The 20,915-nt window shown below is 39.1% G+C and overlaps 1 protein-coding gene across 4 annotated transcripts in view; it reads left to right on the top strand.

The window, feature by feature from the left end:
- Nucleotides 1-20,915, top strand: part of LOC121736403 (latrophilin Cirl) — a 343,009-nt gene that overhangs the window by 311,738 nt on the left and 10,356 nt on the right. For all 4 annotated transcript variants that reach the window (XM_042127572.1, XM_042127571.1, XM_042127574.1 and 1 more), the window contains exons 3-12: nucleotides 12,333-12,522; nucleotides 14,712-14,818; nucleotides 16,085-16,293; nucleotides 16,875-17,028; nucleotides 17,234-17,344; nucleotides 17,811-17,952; nucleotides 18,478-18,638; nucleotides 19,543-19,650; nucleotides 20,040-20,170; nucleotides 20,718-20,877. In XM_042127572.1, the coding sequence (XP_041983506.1) occupies nucleotides 12,333-12,522; nucleotides 14,712-14,818; nucleotides 16,085-16,293; nucleotides 16,875-17,028; nucleotides 17,234-17,344; nucleotides 17,811-17,952; nucleotides 18,478-18,638; nucleotides 19,543-19,650; nucleotides 20,040-20,170; nucleotides 20,718-20,877 (1,473 nt within the window). The remainder of the gene's footprint in view (nucleotides 1-12,332; nucleotides 12,523-14,711; nucleotides 14,819-16,084; nucleotides 16,294-16,874; nucleotides 17,029-17,233; nucleotides 17,345-17,810; nucleotides 17,953-18,477; nucleotides 18,639-19,542; nucleotides 19,651-20,039; nucleotides 20,171-20,717; nucleotides 20,878-20,915) is intronic.

Raw genomic sequence — 20,915 nt, 5'->3', positions numbered from 1 at the left:
CTCCGTTTTCTAAAGCATTCCTTCAAAAATCTTTATTATTTCCAGAAGCTCCCCTTTGTTCGATAATTGAATTTACAATGTAAATTACAGTTACAATGCAGCAATGCAATCATTGTAACAATCTCGTTGTAATCTAGTAGCAAGGTAAAGACCCTAGAAATACTTGTAACAATACACAAACACAAATAAATAAAGGTTCGCGCAATGCATTAAATATCTAGATAGATCTAGCTGACAAGACTGAAAAAGTAAGAAATAGAAGGCAAGCTTAATGCCACTCATCTCCATTTATTATCGCGATCAAAACGAGTAGAGGGAGAAGACAAAACAATTATCTCAAATGCTACCTCATTTATAAAGTCACGTTAACGCCCAGCATCTGGTATCCTTTCACCGGCATTATATAAATAAGAAACATCCAGAACCACAGATGATGCTACCCATTACTTTCGAAATAAAACTCCCAAATCCTAGGAGGCCACTCCTGACACCGATTAATGGCCACACAAAATTAAATTCAGTGGGATCGTTGTTGCATGCTTTTTAACTCGACCCGCGCGAAATTGCGCCCTATCTGGGGGTGGTAACCGGTATTATTGTGCGACGGCTCGAAGCTAGATATCGAATGACATTCGCATGTATTCGCTAACGAGGTACTATGATAGGGGCTTATTATAGATTCGCACTTCGAGCGATTATGCCGTTTCTTACAATACAATAAAGTCCATTGAACGCTCCGCGGTCGAGGGTAGTCGCGTTTGAAAAGTTATTTGAAGCGTAATTACAATTTCACGTGCAAAATGGTCTCGGCGGATTAATAAGCGATATGTTGGGGCAAGGTTTCTTTGAAACCCGCTACAAAATGTAATGATTTATTTATTCGTGTTTAACGACGCTTTTATAATCTCTTTTTTATCGTCGATTGTGTTGCTTAATGGTTTTCGGGATGAATGGTTTTCTAATTGAGAAAGTTTGAGTTACTTTTAAATTCTTTTTCGGTCCAGTTCGGATCATATCTATTATCAAAAAATTTCTCATGCTTCATACCAACGCCAAATGACTGATTTTTGTAGTTTTGACCAGTAGAATATTTTTTCGATATTTCATTTTGAATTTATCATCCGAGGATGTGCCAAACCGTACCGAAGTTCGAAGCTGTGTTAATCACATTAACGTATTGGAATCGGGGTACACTATACAGTTTTAGAATATTTTTCACATTCGACATTTGAATTTAGATTCCCACTTAACAAACTAGGAGTGTAGAAAATAAGCCATAAAAAGTATCTCAGGGGTAAACTCGGAACGGATTAAAAATGATATCCAATTTGAAAAATCTTCGCAGCGAGCGTTTAGCTCCGCGTATATTGGATTGGACACTGGAAAGTAATTACCATACCCCTCTCGTATCTTGTAAATTGTTTTAGCCACCCCCTGGACACTACTATAAATCATTTTTATAACCACCCCAAGGGGTGGATTGGCCAAGGTATTTTCGATGGTTAAAAATAGTTCGCATTATCTTGTGTATCGACAAACTGCACTTTCGCGTGCTCTAGGGTTGGGATTTTGTCGATTTAATTAAAAGTTTTTTGACCTAATCCATTTACATAGGAATTAGCTATTTTACACCCTGTTGTACACCTTTGTGGCTAAGGGCGGATTCGACCAAACTGGAGTAAAATTTTACTCGAGTATAACTGTCTCCTAATCTAAGAGTAAGCTGGTTTTGCGTTTTTCCAACTTCTAATCCAAGAATAAGGTAATTACACGGGAGTAAATATTTACACGGGCTATTTTGGTGGAGTATATATTAAACTGAGAATAGTTGCACAACAGGGTGTCAACTGTCACGGTCGGTGTCATTGTGAACTATAATTGACATTTTATTTCATACTCTTTGAGTAACTTGGTAAAATGCAAACGATAATACCCTAGAGTAAATTAAAGGAGTAAAATTATTCTCATGATAGTTATACTCGTGTAACTTCAAGTTTGGTCGAATCGGGCCTTAGTGGTTTTCGCTAGAGTATTTAATACTGCCGTAGTTTTTGTCCACAGTTTGTCTATACTTTCGCATTTCTACTGATGGCCGTGCTAGGGCTACAGATCCTTTAAAAATATAAAATAAAACAATATAATGTAATTGTATGATAATTATGATAATAAATCCTCGACTCTTACGCGTATATTTTTGTTCTAATGTCCTTTTTAAAAATTCAACGCGTCAAGCGAAGTTATAATTATTTGTGTCTCTCCGATCGTAATTATACTACAGACCGTTTACCTATATAGGACGTTTATGTGAAGGACATAAGGATCATATTCATAGAAATCCAGGTAAAATAAATGTGAACGGAATATAATTGTCGTATTCGTGTTGACAAAACGTGACATATATTCCTGTGTTTTAAAAACTTAAGATATAAGCTATTCATTTATCAATGTATTATTTGAGAACAAAATTTGTTGATGACGACACAGGAACAGTATTTTAATTACTAAACCAAGCACATTATTTCAAAAATTTAGCTGTAGTTGCATTCATTATTTTCATTTATTTTTGGTTTCTTGTTAGTTTATATTATAATTTTATTCAATACTAGCTGTCCCGGCAAACGTTGTTTTGCCATAAAATGATTTTCCCTGTTTTCCTGCTTTTCTCTTGAAGTTTTTTCTTAATTTTTTTTCTAGAGACATTTCCAACGAATGCAAAACCGTGGGAATCGGTTCGTACTTCGTGCGTTCTAGAGTTATAGCGTCAGGAAAGAAAACCCGTCTTATTTTTATATAATATAAAATATTATAGATTATTAAGTTGTATCAAATTTTTTATTTTGAAATTACAAGCCTATTAAAAAATAATAATTTTAAAAGTGTGAGACTACATAATATGTATCTCTATTCTCTATAGTAATAATAATAATAATAATAACGTTTATTTAACATAAGACATCACATTACACTACCATAAGACAAAACACAAATACATAGAGAATACATAGAGAAAAATAAAAGAAAAATAATTACAAAAATAATAGCATAATAATATCATGAAGAACGGTACAAGTAGTGCATTGTCATGTCTACTGCCAAAAAGGACACCACTCAGGCGTATCCCGTGATGTACACCACAGTGCCTGGTATTATGTGGTTCCTAGTAAACCGTCATCTGTATATATATAGGTACACTAGGTAGGTAGATACACAGGGTGTAACAAAAATAAGTGATTATACTTTAGGGTGTGAAAGAACGCTGAAAGACCAAAATTTTTATTCACTTTTGTGTGGGGAAACTCCTAAAGTATTATAAATTATTTTTGATACACACTGTATATTTCCTATGGTTTAATTCTTAACCATGACGAGACGGACAGTCACTCTTTTGGTATGATATTAGTAGGAAAATATCATAACTTCGGTTAAAGACGATGGCACGATAGCGGATTTTGGCATATATAGTACCTACTGAAGGTAAAGTATTTCATTTATCGATAAACTCTTAATGATGTCGATAACATGTAACACTTCACTATATCTTATTCAACAATGTAAAGATGTAATCAGGAGCGTATTTAAGTGCAGTAGGCGGTGGGCTCCCGCTAATAACACTTGTAATAAATAATAATTATTTAATACCTGGTACTTATCGTATGTTACGGAAATATTAATTAAAAGTAAACGTTTTAACGATGCTTTAATAATAATAATAATTATTATTATTATTAACGATGCTTTGAAAAAGAATCATGTATTAGATAAAAACATTATAATATTACTATTTACTAGTATCATAATGGTAAGGTCGAAACTTTGTAGGGGTTTATTTATTTATTTATTTTTTATTTATTTATTTATTTATCTCTGCACCTACCGAACTGATTTTAAAAATCGCTTGCGCGGTTTTCGTCGAGTGAATGAGATTACCGGAGGCCCAATCCCCTACGATATTCCTTCCCTACCCTCCCCTACCCTATTCCCTCTTAAAAGGCTGTCAACGCACCTACAGCTCTTCTGATGTTGCGAGTGTCCATGGGCGACGGAAGTTGCTTTCCATCAGGTGACCCGTTTGCTCATTTGCCCCCTTATTTTATAAAAGAAAAATATACAATTTTGAAAAATGATTCATAATATCACCTAGGTAGGACTAGGTTTTCCAGAAAGAACAAGAACAAGAAACAGGCCCTAAGAATATAAGGTAAAAACCTTATATACTTAGGGCCTGTTTCATCACTTTCTGATAAAGTGCCTAATAGGCTATTCACAACTTTTTTGCCAGATTCTCCATACTTGATCTGTCAAGTTAATTGGTGGATAGCCTTATCAGGAAGTAGTGAAACAGGCCCTTAACATTTTTGCACTATATTTTGAACACTAGCAGCTCAAAATCTAACCCACTTCCTGATAAAGTGCCGGATCGAGGCTAGAGCATCCACAGCTTATTTGACAGATTCTCCATACTCTATATTCTGTCAAGTTAATTGGTGGATAGCCTATCCGGCACTTATCAGGAAGTGGTAAAACAGGCTCTTATTATTATTTTTATTTAGGGGTTAAAAATTAGGGTATTTAAGGGTCACAACAACTATAACAACACACGTCAGCGGGCTCATGATGTTGATTTATTTGACATTTAATTTTAACTGAAACGAAAGGCAATTGTAAAAGTGTAATTAAAACAATATTAGCGGTCGCGTGCCGCCGACTTTTTTTTAGAAATAATTAGGAGAGGCGATTTGGGCACTGTTGGTTTTAGGGTTCAGTGTTATAATATTGTAAATTATTAATAATTGAGCACAGGTCTTGTATGATAAGAATAATTTAAACAAGAAAGCTTAGCATGGACACAGTAGAAATGCGAAAAGGTAAAAACACGAGTTCACCAAACTGACATAATATTCTTTTGTCAATCTGTGACTTCGGATAGATATCCTCTCTATGGCGGCCAAGACCGAAAGGCCAGCTGGAAAAATACTTATTCTTTGCTGTTTTTTAAGCTGTCCAAGAAGGATGTCTAGTAATTAAATCCTTAGTTTAATATTTTTGAAATTCTCAAAATAGCTGTGCCTTTAACTAAGTCCTATTCCAAAATAAGGATAATTATTTAGGATTAGATAACATATGTGATGTAGAAACAATAAAGTGTTAATGTAAAAACTGTATTATTGCAGAAATATGTACGGAATCCTTGTAAAACTTGATATAACGATTGCCACATTAGGGTTCAAATAACCTATTAATTATACATTATCAAACAAAATAATCATAATTATAATATTGTTAACAAGAATTCCTAGATCTTTTACCGATTATATACCTGTTGCCATGTTTTTGATATTAATGCATAAGCTTACTGGATTGCACAATAAAAAATATTGTTACGGTACATGGTATACGGACACGTGGTGCGCAAGTACATACTCGAACCTTCTAAAAAGGTCCAATGTTTGTTTACGTGTTTACCCTTTATTTGTTAGCGTGTTTGAATTTAGACCTTATGACTGAGTCCATAAGGTCTAAATTAAATTCAACTTACTGCACTTATCGCAAGGACGGCAGTTTTATTGTGGTACATGCCCGAGCCGCCTAGAAATTTCCCACGGTTGTTTACTTGTTTACGTGAATCGGGAAATTTCTGGAATTCGTCTCGCCATATAAAAAGAGCCGCAGGCAGGTCCGGCAAGTCAGTTCAATCTGAGCGATTTCCGAGTGACAACAAGTGATCAATAGTGAGTGAACTAGTGAAACCTGCGACTTGGCTACGACCTAGGACAGTGATAGTGCTTAGTGATTGGACCCAGTGATTTGTGTTCGGACTTAGTGCTAAGTGTTGTGACCTAGTGTTTAGTGCAGTGTTAATAAAGTCTTCAAGAGAGTCACCAGGTCTTTCTCTCCAAATCCTCGAACCCTAGCACGTAACAACTGGTGTCAGAAGTGCGATTTGGAGATGCCATTGACTCCGAGAGAGGACTTCAAGGGGAGTGTCAGGACAAGGGCGCAGCGAGCTGCTGCCATTGACTCCGAGAGAGGAGTTGCGGAGGCCACACCCACTGGGGACCAAGCTCCGCCCACTGAGGGACAGGCCCCACCCACTGGCCCCGCCCACATGGCTCCGCCCACTGGCCACGCCCACCAGGCTCCGCCCACTTTGGCTGAAGCCACGCCCGCTGGCTCCGCCCACCGGGACACGCCCACTGGCCACGTCCCTCAGGCTCCGCCCACTTTGGGCATGGCCACGCCCACTGGCTCCGCCCACCGGGACACGCCCACTGGCCACGCCCCTCAGGCTCCGCCCACTTTGGGCATGACCACGCCCACTGGCTCCGCCCACCAGGCCACGCCCACTCAGGCCACGCCCACTAGCTCCGCCCACCGAGGTCCGTCTGCTCAACCTCTGCCTACTGGCTCCAGCCACCATGCATCGACCGTAGCTTCTGCGGCCCCTCAAGTGGCTCCCCAATTACAAAGCCTAATTGAGTTAATTCAGGCTCTGCAAGAATCACAAGACCGCAAGTTCGGCGCTTTACAAGAGTCACAAGACCGCAAGCTCGGCGCTTTGCAAGAGTCACAAGACCGCAAGCTCAGCGCTTTACAAGATTCTCAAAGAGCTGAAATTCACGCTTTGCAAGAGTCACAAGACCGCAAGCTCGGCGCTTTGCAGGAGTCTCAAGAGCAACAAAAGGACCTCCAAGAGAAAGCGCTTCTGGCCATAAAGGATGTCAGTGACACGGTGACTAAGCTTCGTAAAGATGTCGACGTAATGAAAGAACGAGTTACTGGGTTAGAGACGGTTGTGGAAAATTTGAAAACCGGATTCACAGAACTACAGAAGAGAGTAGTGCGCCTAGAAACTACGGGAGTTGCGGTGTCTAGTGGAGTCACTGGTGTGGCGCAAGGACCAAGAGTAAAGGTGCCACCGTACGACGGCACTACTTCTTGGAACGCTTATCGTCGGCAATTTCAGACTGTTGCTACCGCAAACGGATGGACGGAGGAGCAATGCTTGACCGCTCTCACTGTTGCACTCAGAGGGCAAGCTGTGTCGGTTCTGGAGGCACTGCCACATACGGGAAATGGTTTCCAAGACCTGATGGAGGCACTGGAATCCAGATACGGGGAGCGACACCTGGAGCACGTGTTCCGTGCCCAACTGCGTGACAGAGTCCAACGTTCAGGAGAAGGACTTCAACAATGGGCGTTGGAAATTGAAAAACTCGTCAGGAAAGCATATCCAGGAGCCGACACCAAGATGGTCGACACAAATATTGTTCAAGGATTTGTCGACGGAATCAAAGACTTGGAGGTCAGGGCTGCAGTAAGACTTGGTCACCATACCTCGTTAAAGGAAGCATTAGCACATGCTTTGGAAGTCGAGGCTGTGCGCCATGACATACGGCAGACCCATAAGATCTACAAGGTCTCTGAAGAAGTCAAGGAAGTTAAGGCTTCTACGAGGAAAAGATTTGAAGCCATGTGCTATAAGTGTGGTGAGAGGGGCCATCTTCAGCTAAACTGTCCGCAGAAGAAGACCCAGATGGCAAGGATAAAAAGGATCGAGGAACAAATGGAGGAATTGAAGAAGCAAGCGGTTTCGTCCCCTACCCGGAATTACGGGGAACGAATAGAATCCAGAACTAAGGGGCGAGTACTGGATGACGCGGAGAAAGCCCCGGTAACTGTTACCTCCCAGGCACGGAGCGGAACAAAGAGAACAAGTAATTTGGGGCACATGGAGAATGAAGCTATGAGAAAGGCTCAAGAAAAAGATGACGACCTTCGGCACATCATCACATGGAAGAAACGGGGTGACATAAAACCAATCTGGAGTGAGGTTGCACCCACTGGCGCTGTCACTAAGGCGTACTGGGAGCAATGGGACAGTCTGATACTTCAGGACGGACTACTCTACCGGAAATGGCAGAAGGCTAACGGCAGAGAGTTCTATTTTCAGATAATTGTCCCAAGGGCAAGAGTACCAGATGTTCTCCGCGAGATACATGAGGGCGTATCAGGGAGTCATCTAGGCGTCAAGAGGATGCTAAGGAAAGTGCGAGAACGATTCTTCTGGTTGCATTGGAGAGATGATGTGCAGGATTGGTGCCACAGATGTATTACTTGCGCTGCTGTAAAGGGACCACAGACCAGGAGTAGTCGTAGGAACCGTCTGGCGCGTTACCATGGCAGTAACAATGATGCTCGGGACGAGCATCTCTAAGAGGGGAGTAGTGTTACGGTACATGGTATACGGACACGTGGTGCGCAAGTACATACTCGAACCTTCTAAAAAGGTCCAATGTTTGTTTACGTGTTTACCCTTTATTTGTTAGCGTGTTTGAATTTAGACCTTATGACTGAGTCCATAAGGTCTAAATTAAATTCAACTTACTGCACTTATCGCAAGGACGGCAGTTTTATTGTGGTACATGCCCGAGCCGCCTAGAAATTTCCCACGGTTGTTTACTTGTTTACGTGAATCGGGAAATTTCTGGAATTCGTCTCGCCATATAAAAAGAGCCGCAGGCAGGTCCGGCAAGTCAGTTCAATCTGAGCGATTTCCGAGTGACAACAAGTGATCAATAGTGAGTGAACTAGTGAAACCTGCGACTTGGCTACGACCTAGGACAGTGATAGTGCTTAGTGATTGGACCCAGTGATTTGTGTTCGGACTTAGTGCTAAGTGTTGTGACCTAGTGTTTAGTGCAGTGTTAATAAAGTCTTCAAGAGAGTCACCAGGTCTTTCTCTCCAAATCCTCGAACCCTAGCACGTAACAATATGTACAGTAGAGTGTAGACCATTTTAATTTATTTTTACTAGACTGCTTGAATCAATGTACACACACACACACATAAGAGTGACTTCAATTAAATTGAAATAACAAAAAAATGCTTCAATCACTTCTTTAGCGCGTAAAACTAGTCTGTTTAGGCTGAGTTTGATTTCAATAAGGGCACAGCTCTCTTCTATATATAATTACTAGGTGACGACTGACGGCTGACGCCCGCAACTCTGTTGCGTCAAAATTCATTCACTGCGCGGGAACCGTACATTTTTCCGGGCTAAAAAGTATCCTACGTCCTTTCCCGGGACTTGAAGTATTTCCATATAATTTTTTGCAAAATCACACAAAAACACGCATTTATATTCCTTATTATTTATTAGTATGAATAGGGTTTGATTTGAAGGATACAGCTTATTCTACTGTATATATATTAATATTGCGTTTAATGCATTCAAACCTTTAGGGTCCCCATTAATGGGGGGATGATTTATGTTGGCCGGACGCTGCATGACGGGTGCCTTTTCTCCCCTCACGAGAGGTTTCCGGCCTCAGATATTGCCAATTTCTAGTCACCTATACTTGAAATATTACGATTTCGGCTAAAGATGAAAATGTAACTCGAAAGATGCAATGGACGCAAGAATAACTTAACGAGTTGTAGGATGATTATCTTGTGTGAATATAGTTTTTCGTATGCGGAGATAATATTAAATATTTCCACTCTGATTGGGTCTCGGACAGTAGAAAAACTGAAATCCAATATGAAAAGCAACTTTTTTACCACTAAATTCCACCTGAAATGTGCGAGAACCGTACATTTTTACCAACAGAAAATTATCTATACCGTATTGTCCATAGTCAATTCCATTTCAGTCTATTCAATGCAAGATGTAAACAAACTTTTCCTCTTTCTTAAATTACTTATTAGCTTTGTAGTATACAATATAAGTAGGTACATATACAGTGAAGATATGCTATATAGCACTATTGGCACTGCGCACAGTTCCAGAATTTTCCATCCAAATCTATCTCAATTACAAATAACGGATCGACTTCAAATCGAAGTTTACCGAACACAACTTCAGTGAGCAACTTGTATTGGGCGGTGTTTACATCGCAAGTCGCAACCATCCAGTTTTGGGGAGATAATATTGATCGAATATAGTTATAGATCAATGTGGATATTGGTTGGTTGTTTTTGGTTTGGTTGGGACTTGGGACAAATGACAATAGATATTTTTAATACAAAACAGTTGTGAATAAAGTTTTGATAATGTATCAGTAGCAGAGAATACAGATAATAGTAAAGTTTTGGTTACGTCACAGTAATTGTATTTCAATTTTTTGCAGTAATTTCTAGTTTATACTTATAAGGTCATTATTTTACGTATAGATCTATAACTACAAGGATATTTTGGGAAATGACATTTTGTTATCGCGGCATGGATGCGAAACCACCAGATTTCCGCAACGACTGCAGATGTAATTGTATTTCACTCATAAAATATTCTTGACAATTGACAAAACATGAATAATATACAGTGTGCTAGTGTAAACACCGTTATCCTTGAAACCATCAAATGAGCCCGTCAAAATGAACAACTTTTTCTATGAGAACAATGCTGGGAACTCAAATAAAATGCCGTCTTCATACCCATACGGATTACGGATGTCCGGATCGGCAATTGCCAATTTGTATGGGTATGAAGACGGATTTTTTTGAGTTCCCAGCATTGTTCTCATAGAAAAAGTTGTTCATTTTGACAGGCTCATTTGATGGTTTCAAGGATAACGATGTTTACACCATAAAGTTAATATACTTAGCGGAATAGAGCAACAATCTCGAGCTGTCAAACGAAACCGAAATTGGTTTCATCTGTGTGTAAAAATATGTGTACGTATACTCTTACACAAGCATGATCGAACATGATTTCTATGAGATAAATTGTCTACGTGCGGCACGTGCCGACTGGACGTCAGAAAAAGAGTGCTGCTGTCATGTATCACACGTCTCTTTTTACCACGCAGTGTTACCGATGGTGACATCTCTCTTGCTCAGGCCCTTGTTTCTCTATTCCGCTAGGTATATTAACTTTATGGTTTACACTAATACACTGTATATGCATGCGCGTGTTTTGACGGCGCAGTCAAGTTATTACCAACTTCATCAAGCGCCAACTTCGTCTATACTCTATACTTACTACACGAAAACAATCTCCAGATTATAAAATCGATAACTCCTGTTACTTCCCATGTTTTTTCTCCTACCCTCATTTTGCTGTATGACGTAGCGAGAACCTTAAACGATGTGTCGGCTGCCATTAATTTGGCAGATTTATTACGATATGCACAACACCCTTGCAATAAATCTTACACTTCATTTTTCAATATAAACCTTCCGAGATTCTAAAAGTTGGGGGTTCTAAAACATTTTAAAGTACCCGTCTCATCCTTACTGAATCAAAGTACCTACATAATGTTTGAGATTTAAAATTTGTATCAGAATAGTTTTGTCATGTCCGTAAACATCACGTTTTTATAGTTTTGGCCAATCAGGACGCGTGTGATATTTGGTAGCCAATGAAATAAAAAAAAAAGAATGCATCTAAGTTCGAATAAAAAAGCACCATTATATTTTAAGATAGTGATAACTTTAGACCAGTGTCGAAGAGTGGTTTTTCTTCTTCAGAATAGCCTATAGAGATTTTGATTACGATCTTTAAAATTTAAGATGTAAGAAAGTTTTATTAACGGAGTCATAATCCCACACCACTTCAAACATTTTGAAATTCTAAATTATATTTTTGATAACATAGCTTTCTAAAAATATATAAATCGATACAAAGGACTAAAAATAAACTCGCTGGCCACCAAAACAATACGTGGGTTTGGAAATAAAATATCTATATATAAGTATGTTTCTCAAATGACCGTAATTATTTAGTTGTTTTAGAATATTGGTCTCAAACTTCGGCGAAAGTTACTTATTATTGATATATTTTATCGTGACGGTTCTGTAAGCTGTAACAAAACATAGTGATGATAGGCTGGTATTCGGCAGAGAGTTCAGTGAAATCATAAAAAAAAATCTTTCAGCAGTTGATCAAACTTTCACAGTATTGGAGGAGCGTGTCCCTCCAATACAGTTTTCCTAAAGTATAACCACTTTTGTTACACCTGTATATTAAATACAAATCGCGTTGTTTTTTGTAATTTACGTGTTATACAACTCCAGACTCGATAAATATCTTGATAGGTACTGGATTACGATCCAAATAAAATATTATTCCTTTCGTATTCTATGTCTCCCTCTATAATTAACCCCCTCTTAGCAGACATGCAGAAATTGATTTTGAAACGTTGAGTCGACAGTTTTTGCGTGTTTGTTTAAGACCGAAAATATTGTGTGCTTATAGGAATATTATACTTGATCTGCAGAGCAATGTTAGCTGTGATCTGTCGGGTGGGTTTGACATAAAGCGACCGAATTATCAATTGTGACTCCGCCTTTTCATTCTAACTCACATCTAACGACACGACTTATCGTTCCAGAGCCCCGGTACGAGACGGCGTACGCGTGCGAAGGGAAGACCCTCAAGATCGGCTGCGCGGAGGGCTCCGTCATCCACCTCATCCGGGCCAACTACGGCCGCTTCTCCATCACCATATGCAATGACCACGGCAACACCGACTGGAGCGTCAACTGTATGAGCACGAGGAGTCTCAGGGTACTGCATAGCAGGTTAGAGGGTTTTTTAAATTACATTGTCTTCAGGGGATTTCCGCCAATATCCTTTTTTTAGTTCTTTATAGTTTATACTACAAAGGATGAGAAAATACTATTAGAACGCAATGAGCATTTGTGTGCTAATACCAGAAATTAGGCATTGACTTATGAGTTATGAATTATTTATTCAGTCTTGATCATAACTTAATACTAAATTTTTTTGAGGGCTAACACGTACAAATGCCTAAGAGCGACTATGGTTAAGCTAGTCTTTTTAAAAGACGTTAGTAATTTAATAATAATAACTTTACAATTTTAGTGTGAAATGCGGTGCGGTGTGGTAGATTCAATTTCTAGAGACTTGTAATAATTATCTTCTCTTACTCTCGTCACCTACTAGGACTTATAGTCTTTGGAGTCTTTCATGTGAGAAAATGTTTAAAAAATATACTCGTTTTCAAATCGAAACCCTGCAAGTTGCAACGTATTTACTAAAATTTCATACAATATCATTTCAGGGTTGTCAATAACATAAAATTAACCAAAATAGCATTAAATGATAAACCGCGTCGCAGTAGTTTCAATTTGTTGTTGCGGCGAGTGTGGCTTGTATGAAATTATATCGTTTATTATCCAGTATATTATATCAAAATAACCATTGTGATATATTTTGTTGGAAGTTGGAACGTAGTAAATTTGTTTTATGAGCACCCTAATTTTAGTATTTTTAAGCAACATTAATGAAGCTTCGTTCTTTGTTCGATCCAGTTTGTTTCCACACCTTAAATGGGTATTCTCATTCTCATGAAATGTCTGATTGGCTAACAAACATTGACATTTCTTAAAAATACCACTAAATAAAATATCATACGTGTCATATATTTTCATAGAGCCATGCTTCGACACGAATGGGCCGGCTCGACCGGAGAAATACCACGTTCTCACAGAAAACCGGCGTGAAACAATAATAATAATAATAAACATTTATTCAACAAACATTCACATCACACTACACTTAAATACACATGTTACACAGATACAAGGTACTTACAAAAAAAAACAAAAAAAAAACAGGGAACTAAAAAAAGAAAAAAAAGACAAAAAAATAATAACAACATAAAAGACTTATAATTAAAGATGGACCAGGTACCCTGATGTAACTGTGCGATGCGAAAAGATTGTCGAAAAGGTTTCCACTCAGGTTGTGATCACGGTGTATAGGCACCGCAATCCCTGGTTTTCTGTGGATCCCAAACAGCGCTTGCGCTGTGTTTCGCCGAGTGAGTGAGTTTACCGGAGGCCCAATCCCCTACCCTATTTCCTTCCCTTTCATTCCCATCCCTACCCTACCCTCCCCTATTACCCTATTCCCTCTTAAAAGGTCGGCAACGCACCTGCAGCTCTTCTGATGCTGCGAGTGTCCATGGGGGACGGAAGTTGCTTTCCATCAGGTGACTCGTTTGCTCGTTTGCACCCTTATTTCATAAAAAAAAACTTAATTAACTCTATTAATCGAGGCACGATTTTCATCTGAACGATCATATTATTATTATTATAATAAGATCTTAATCGCGGTCGTAATAGTTAAATCGCAGTATTACAGATGTTTCTTGTTTTGCCTTGTTATAAGGGCGTACCTACTTTTAAATTACAAGTGGCCCCAAAAATATCGTGTATGAATGTACGCGTTTATTTCCATACAACTTGGTCGGGCGAGGGGCAGTTTATTGGCAATCTCGTGGGGCTAACGATATCAAGTCGGGGCGGCAAATATTTAATTTCGCGCTCTCCGTAATGATTACAGATTACGACTCGAATTTATGGCCCCAAAACATCGTATAATCGCTTAGATGGCGCTTTAATGTCAGTTGGGCTGTTGTTTTTTGGTTTTTTAAATAGGAAATCAAGTTTGTTTCCATTCATTATTAAAAACAAGACGTAAAAACAAAACAGCAGAAAAAACGTGTGCAAGTCAATTGACCCATTTCGTCAATTATTGTTTTCCATCGACACACTGTTTTTATCTTAGTATCCACTAGCCATACTAGTTAATATTATAAAAAATCCCTACATAGGACATAAGATTACTATCCCGAAAGTTTCAGCGCCAGAAGCGAAATTGCAGGCAACATCCAGTATACCAAAGTCTTTGGTCCAGTCCAAAGATAAGATATAAATACTAATGTTAATATGTTTGTCCCCAGGTGTAGCATGCACCAGAACTGCAGTATACTGGCCAGCACGAGCATGTTCGGTGACCCGTGCCCCAACACGCTCAAGTACTTAGAGGCGCATTACCAGTGTGTGCCAGGTAAGCGATGAAACTGTACAGTTCGGCCGCAGAAAAGATGTCGCTCATGTAATAAATAATTGTGCCGATTTGGCCGGTAGTTGGGTAAAATCGCGAACAACTAGAAGATAGCCCAGCAAATTAAAGAGGGGGGTGCGCAGTGTTTGAATTTAGGTCTTTTTGGTGGATCGAAGAGCGCTTGGAGACACGTCATTGGTAGATATGTGATCTAATGAGTCGTCATTGGTTAACCCATCAAGCCCCATAAGCTCACCGGTGAGCGAGACACAATAGAATAACAATAGTTTCTAATTAGGCAAACAAAGTTAACACTTTTAGAACATCAACATGAGGCCTACCACTTATTGGTAGAGCTCAGAGCTGCCATACGTTAAATCCAACTAGGTACTAACTAGGTACCTACACATGCGCCGATTCCTCCCTGCAGTTTTGCTGGCCAATCTTAGCGTTATATACTGTATACATGTTCCACTATGACACGGACTGTGCATTTATATCGTATGTGCCAGGCATAAACTATTACGTCATAATTCAGCAGCAGCTTCGGTCACCCAAAACAATGCAAATTGTACTGAAGCGTACCTAACCCATATTTGGGCATGTATTCGCATGTGAAGCATGTACCTGACTATATTATGACCATTGCCTGCATATTCCTAGTTAATACCGGATTGCTGAAGTCATAAAGCAATCGAAATCTTAGTTTAACACGACCAGGTTATAATAAAAATTAAATCTAAACTTATACTCTATGTAGTTAAGTATAAATATAAAGATTAAAAAAAATCTAGTCCATGAAAACACTAACCATGTTTAACGAGGTAATCCTCCCGGTCTATACTAATGAAAAGCTGAGGTATCTGTCTGTCTGCTTCTTCTTTAGCCACCCTAAACCGATTTGCATAAAATTAAGAATTATACAGTGTGTTAGTGTAAACACCGTTATCCTTGAAACCATCAAAATGAGCCCGTCAAAATGAACAACTTTTTCTATGAGAACAATGCTGGGAACTCAAAAAAAATGCCGTCTTCATACCCATACGGATGCCCGGATCAGCAATTTGTATGGGTATGAAGACGGATTTTTTTGAGTTCCCAGCTTTGTTCTCATAGAAAAAGTTGTTCAATGTTCGTTTTGACGGGCTCATTTGATGGTTTCAAGGATAACGGTGTTTACACTAACATGTTGTATATCGGTTTATTAAGTATTTGCGGGAAATTGTGGGAATGAGCTAAGAAGAAGATATGTCGGTCCTTTATTTGCAGCATCAACAACGAGCACCACCAGTCGACCATCACCGCCCTGGCTGATCACCTCCCAGCCGACAGTCTGGAGGTCTACCGCAGCACCCGTGCCCAAGAGTCCAGCACAGAGCCAGCAGGAGAAGAAGAAGCCCACTGTGATCACCCCACCCACCTTCAGGCCACATATCACGCTACCCCCTGAAGTGCAGCTGGGGAATATTGGGACGAAGGTAGGAATAGTTTGGAGTGGAGTCAAAGAAATGTCAAAAAAACTTAGGTCTGACCACAGAAATAAATCAAGATAGAACAGCTAAGCGGGTCGAGTACGCGTGTTTCAATCTTGCACAAGTGAGCAAGATTTTTTGAACGTTCATTTAGTCAGTCAGGGCGCACGTCGCGACTTGATTACACTGAAACGGTTGTGCAATAACAAAAAATTAAAACCGACTTCCAAGGTAAAAACAATAATAACATCCTTATAATATGAACTAAAAAGTATTAAATAATTTTTCCTATCTAATAGTGCCTTTTTCCGAATTCGGCTAAACCTCAAGTAGTGGTCGAATATACAAAAAAAAAAAATCCACAGCCTAATATATAACCTCCTCGTTTTTTGGAAGTCGGTTAAAAATGCCTCATTGTGCAGTGTCTTCCATTCCATTCTTTCCAAATCCATTTTTATATATAAGAAGATATCTGAATAATAAAAGTACAAAAGTACGCACCTAGCCTAATGTAAGTTTCAAAAACATTAACGGGATATCATTTTTAAACTTTTAGGAATGTTCAGTGAATAATTAATTTATTACAGAAGACTACAACGAGGCAGCCAGAACTATCACCAGAAAAAGAAATACAAAGTGCGTTAGACAAAATATCAGTGATTCAAGAGGAAATTATCAAATCCGTCGATACGTATGCTCCAAAGGGTGATAAGGCGAAGAAAGAAAAAGAAGAGGAGCCAGGTAAAAGAAGTACATGCTTCTTATTTGCATTTCTAATTTAAAAAAAAGTTCAACTTACACTATTGATATTAAGGCTATACACAAGCAACCTTTAAATATCTTTTTGAAACCTTTTACTAAAAGGACCCAATTCTAACCAATCGAAATACATTCAAATCCCGTTGTAATTAAGATAATCCACCGCTCATCAACAAATGTGTTTCAGCGCCGGTCACAGATGAGACACTTCAGTGGGCGCCAAAAGATGAAATAGATCCGACGCAGGGCGCCAAAGACCGACCCTCACCTGAGGAGGACGACTTCGAGAAATCATACAGTATGTATTCAATATCCATCCATCTAAGTTTATTGAAGCGATACACGAATTGCCAGATGCGATTTGAGACTCTAATGATTGTATTCATCAAATGAGGGCGTATTTCCTGGGGAATTACGAAAGGATTAGCTTCAGAAACGGTTAATCAGCATTAGAGAGATGAATTCAAGTTTACAAGTTTAATTAATATTGATATGGTAATTTCTTGCCAGGGAATTCTTTGAGATGGGAGCTTTATGCCACTTTACGTATTAACACGTAACAAATAATCCAATTCGTCTTTTGGGTTGATTTTTCCTTCAATAGTCACTAACGTCCGATTAGTCCGTTCCACTTGTGGCCAAATGGGCACTCCTAGTGTCAAACCATGGTTTATGTTTTTGTTCTAATGAGATATCTCTTGACTTACCTTCTTTTATGTGCTCTTCCAGCAACTACCTTCACTTACCTTCTTTTACTCCTCCAGCAACCAGCGCAACGCCAGCGCTGGGCCGACGAGCCTACTGTCCTCAGATCAACGCGCGAGGCCTGCACTGGAACTGGACGCTAGCTGGCACGTACGCCGTGCAACCGTGCCCAGGTGGAGCTACAGGCTTGGCGCGGTGGAAGTGAGTATATACTCCTAGTTACATTATGGAGTAGTTACATATTTTTCTAAGAATTTTACGGGTTGAAGATGGAATTTTACTATTTATGGGTTGAAGCTGGACTTTCATGTGTTGCTAACTTGTAAGTACTTACATGAGTAACTGATTTATCCATGCCCACTTGGAAATACTGATGACGATACGGCCCTAATGATCCTACTTAAATAGCGCACTTATTAACAAATCCCACTCTTTTGAATCTGAAAACTTACCGTACGATGTTGGTATGTGGTCAACGTTAACTTGACCACAGACCAACTAAGCGTTGATCAATAAATGATCTCTCTGGCCGGCCGCGGCATTTTAAATCAGGCACCAAGATAACTTATCTAATGAGAATCGTAGAAACTAATTCTGCTTTGATAAGCGATTGGGCTGAACTTCAAAGATTGCTTTCTTAATTATCATAATTGATATTATCAAGTGATTGGACATCAAGAAGCTCAATTACTGTTCTCTTAATCCTTAAACTAATTCTTTTTCCAGGTGTACCTTAACCCCGAACCAGCATATCGAAGAAGAGAGGCCCAGGCGGCGCGGCGCCGGCTTACAGTCTGGAGAGAACTTCCACGACCTTGGACTGGACCAGCCAAGTGAGAGACAGATGCAGCTGATCAGAAGACTTGGGTCTGAAGGGCTACTCAAAGGTTAGTATGTCGATATATACTGCCTTGAATTTTAGTATAGTCTTGTGACTCGTCTTGTAAAAGAGGAAACTTTCTTAATACCACTTGAGTCCATACGAGTGATGGTTAGCTCTGAACGAGAGAAATGTCAAAACAGTTACCCCGGGGTAACTTTAACCCGGCCTGGCGAAGCGGGCTTAGAAGATCGACATGCTTAGCGTCATATTGCGTCTTCAATGGCTGCACTCAGATTATTCCATGTCCTCTTACCTCCATATATTTTTCTAAATCTCTTCAAAGATAATTTCATGAAGATTATGCCATTACCTCCATATATTTTTGTAAATCTCTTTAATCAATTGAGAAAAGTTAAGAAATAGTCAAATATTCCTGAGTCGCCGTAAGATTAGGCACATACAAATAAATCCTTTTAAGTTATTTGGCTAATAATAATATATTTTTTTGGTTAATGTCACCTTTTGTGACAAAATATGACCCTCTGACCCCAAGAAGTCAAAGAAACATGGCATGACGCCAGGTCTATAACAATGACCTAAAATAAGCTTAATAAACTTAATAAGCATAAAAACGATTTGATTTTATCGAAGCGTCTGGGTTGACTGGGCCTGATAGTATCAACATTTCTCATGGTTAAACAATGTTTTACTAGGGTTACCTAAAAATTATGCACGTCTCCTACACTTGCCTTAATTTTGAAAAAAAAATACTATTGCCGTTTACGACTTACCTACTTTTTCTATATAGGTGCATTATTTTTAACCGACTTCCAAAAAGGAGGAGGTTCTATGTTTACTTGACTCTTACGCCAAGCTATGTTGCTGACGTTGTCTGATACGCAGAAAAAGCTACTTAATAAAAGACACAAAATTAGGTTACCTTTATAATATATTTTTTATCATTGTAGGTCGCGAGGGGGATTCCCTGGAACATCTGATAGACTACCGCGGCACCGCGGTTCTACTGCCCGATGCACAGGCTTCCCTTCATATTAGCACTGATGATCTCTTGTATGGTAAGTTAATATTTACCTCTCATTAAGAAAACGATAAACTATTATTATGCGTACAAATCTTATCTAATTCTAATCTATTTACTCCCTATCAGAGAGCTTTCAGACAATGGAACTTGGATGTAATAACTATCAGAGAAGTTGATTCCTAGTCAGATGAGGGACCTACGTAGTTTGGTCGCGTTACGTCAAACCCAGCCAAATGATCATAATTAACATTAAATTATTGACATAATCCAACAACTTCTCTGGTAGTACTGTACATATGAAATCAGCCGTACAATCCGTACAAAATCTGTAGACGTGTGTAGAAGCTGTCAGTTATATTCATGGCAGAAAAAATAAAAGAATATGGACTTTAAAATAATATTAACACTAAAATATCCTTTCAGCGGACGCGATCCCAGAATGGCACGGCCCGACGCCGGACCTCAGCGAGTGTCGGTCAGTCTGGCTCAACAGTCTGGAGGCCAGGGTCAGGGAAGGGGAATCCCTGCTCAGCATCAGCAATGACTTGGCTCAGGTACGTGATCACCGCGAAAACACTATATTGTTATATTGAATGTATAGTTGTATTATATTTTCCCGGTTTTCCAGTTGAAAAACAGGTTTCAGGAGTGGTAGTTTGAAATAAACCATGTATTCAATACCACATAATATACACACACACAATATTATTACACTCATAGAGGGGTAGTAACTAGTAAATAGGGACTACCGCTTTTAAAGTCATTCGTTTTTTTGTCACTTAGGGTGGGTTGCACCAGAGGCGGAGTTATAGTTAAGGTTAAGGTTATCGTCAAATATGGCGCCCATTATGGACTTTTACTAGGTATTTGACAGTTCATTTGACATTTTGTTAAGGTTATAGTTAAAGTTAGTTGGTGCAACCCACCCTTAGGAGGTTTTGTCACTTCTCACATCAGCACCATTTAACACGTTAAAAATATAATACGGTATCGAATTTATTTCATTCAAATTATTATTAAAGATCAGTCTTAATTTGACTATATGATAGAATAATGGTTTTATTTACAACATTCCTCACTCAAGTCTCATTTCTTCCCCAGGTGACATCCTCCAAGACGCTTTACGGCGGGGACATGATGACGACCACCAACATTATGAAGAAGCTCGCACAGCGCATGTCCGACAACGTGCGGACTTTCCCCGACCCAAGGCAGAAGGAGGCCATCGTGACAGATATGCTGCTGGGGGTTATTAAGACTGGTATGTTGATACACTAATATTGTGAGTGAGAAGAGTGA

The sequence above is a fragment of the Aricia agestis genome, chromosome 19, assembly GCF_905147365.1.
Source record: "Aricia agestis chromosome 19, ilAriAges1.1, whole genome shotgun sequence".
Lineage (NCBI taxonomy): Eukaryota > Metazoa > Arthropoda > Insecta > Lepidoptera > Lycaenidae > Aricia > Aricia agestis.
This window is presented reverse-complemented; position numbering and strand designations above follow the sequence as displayed.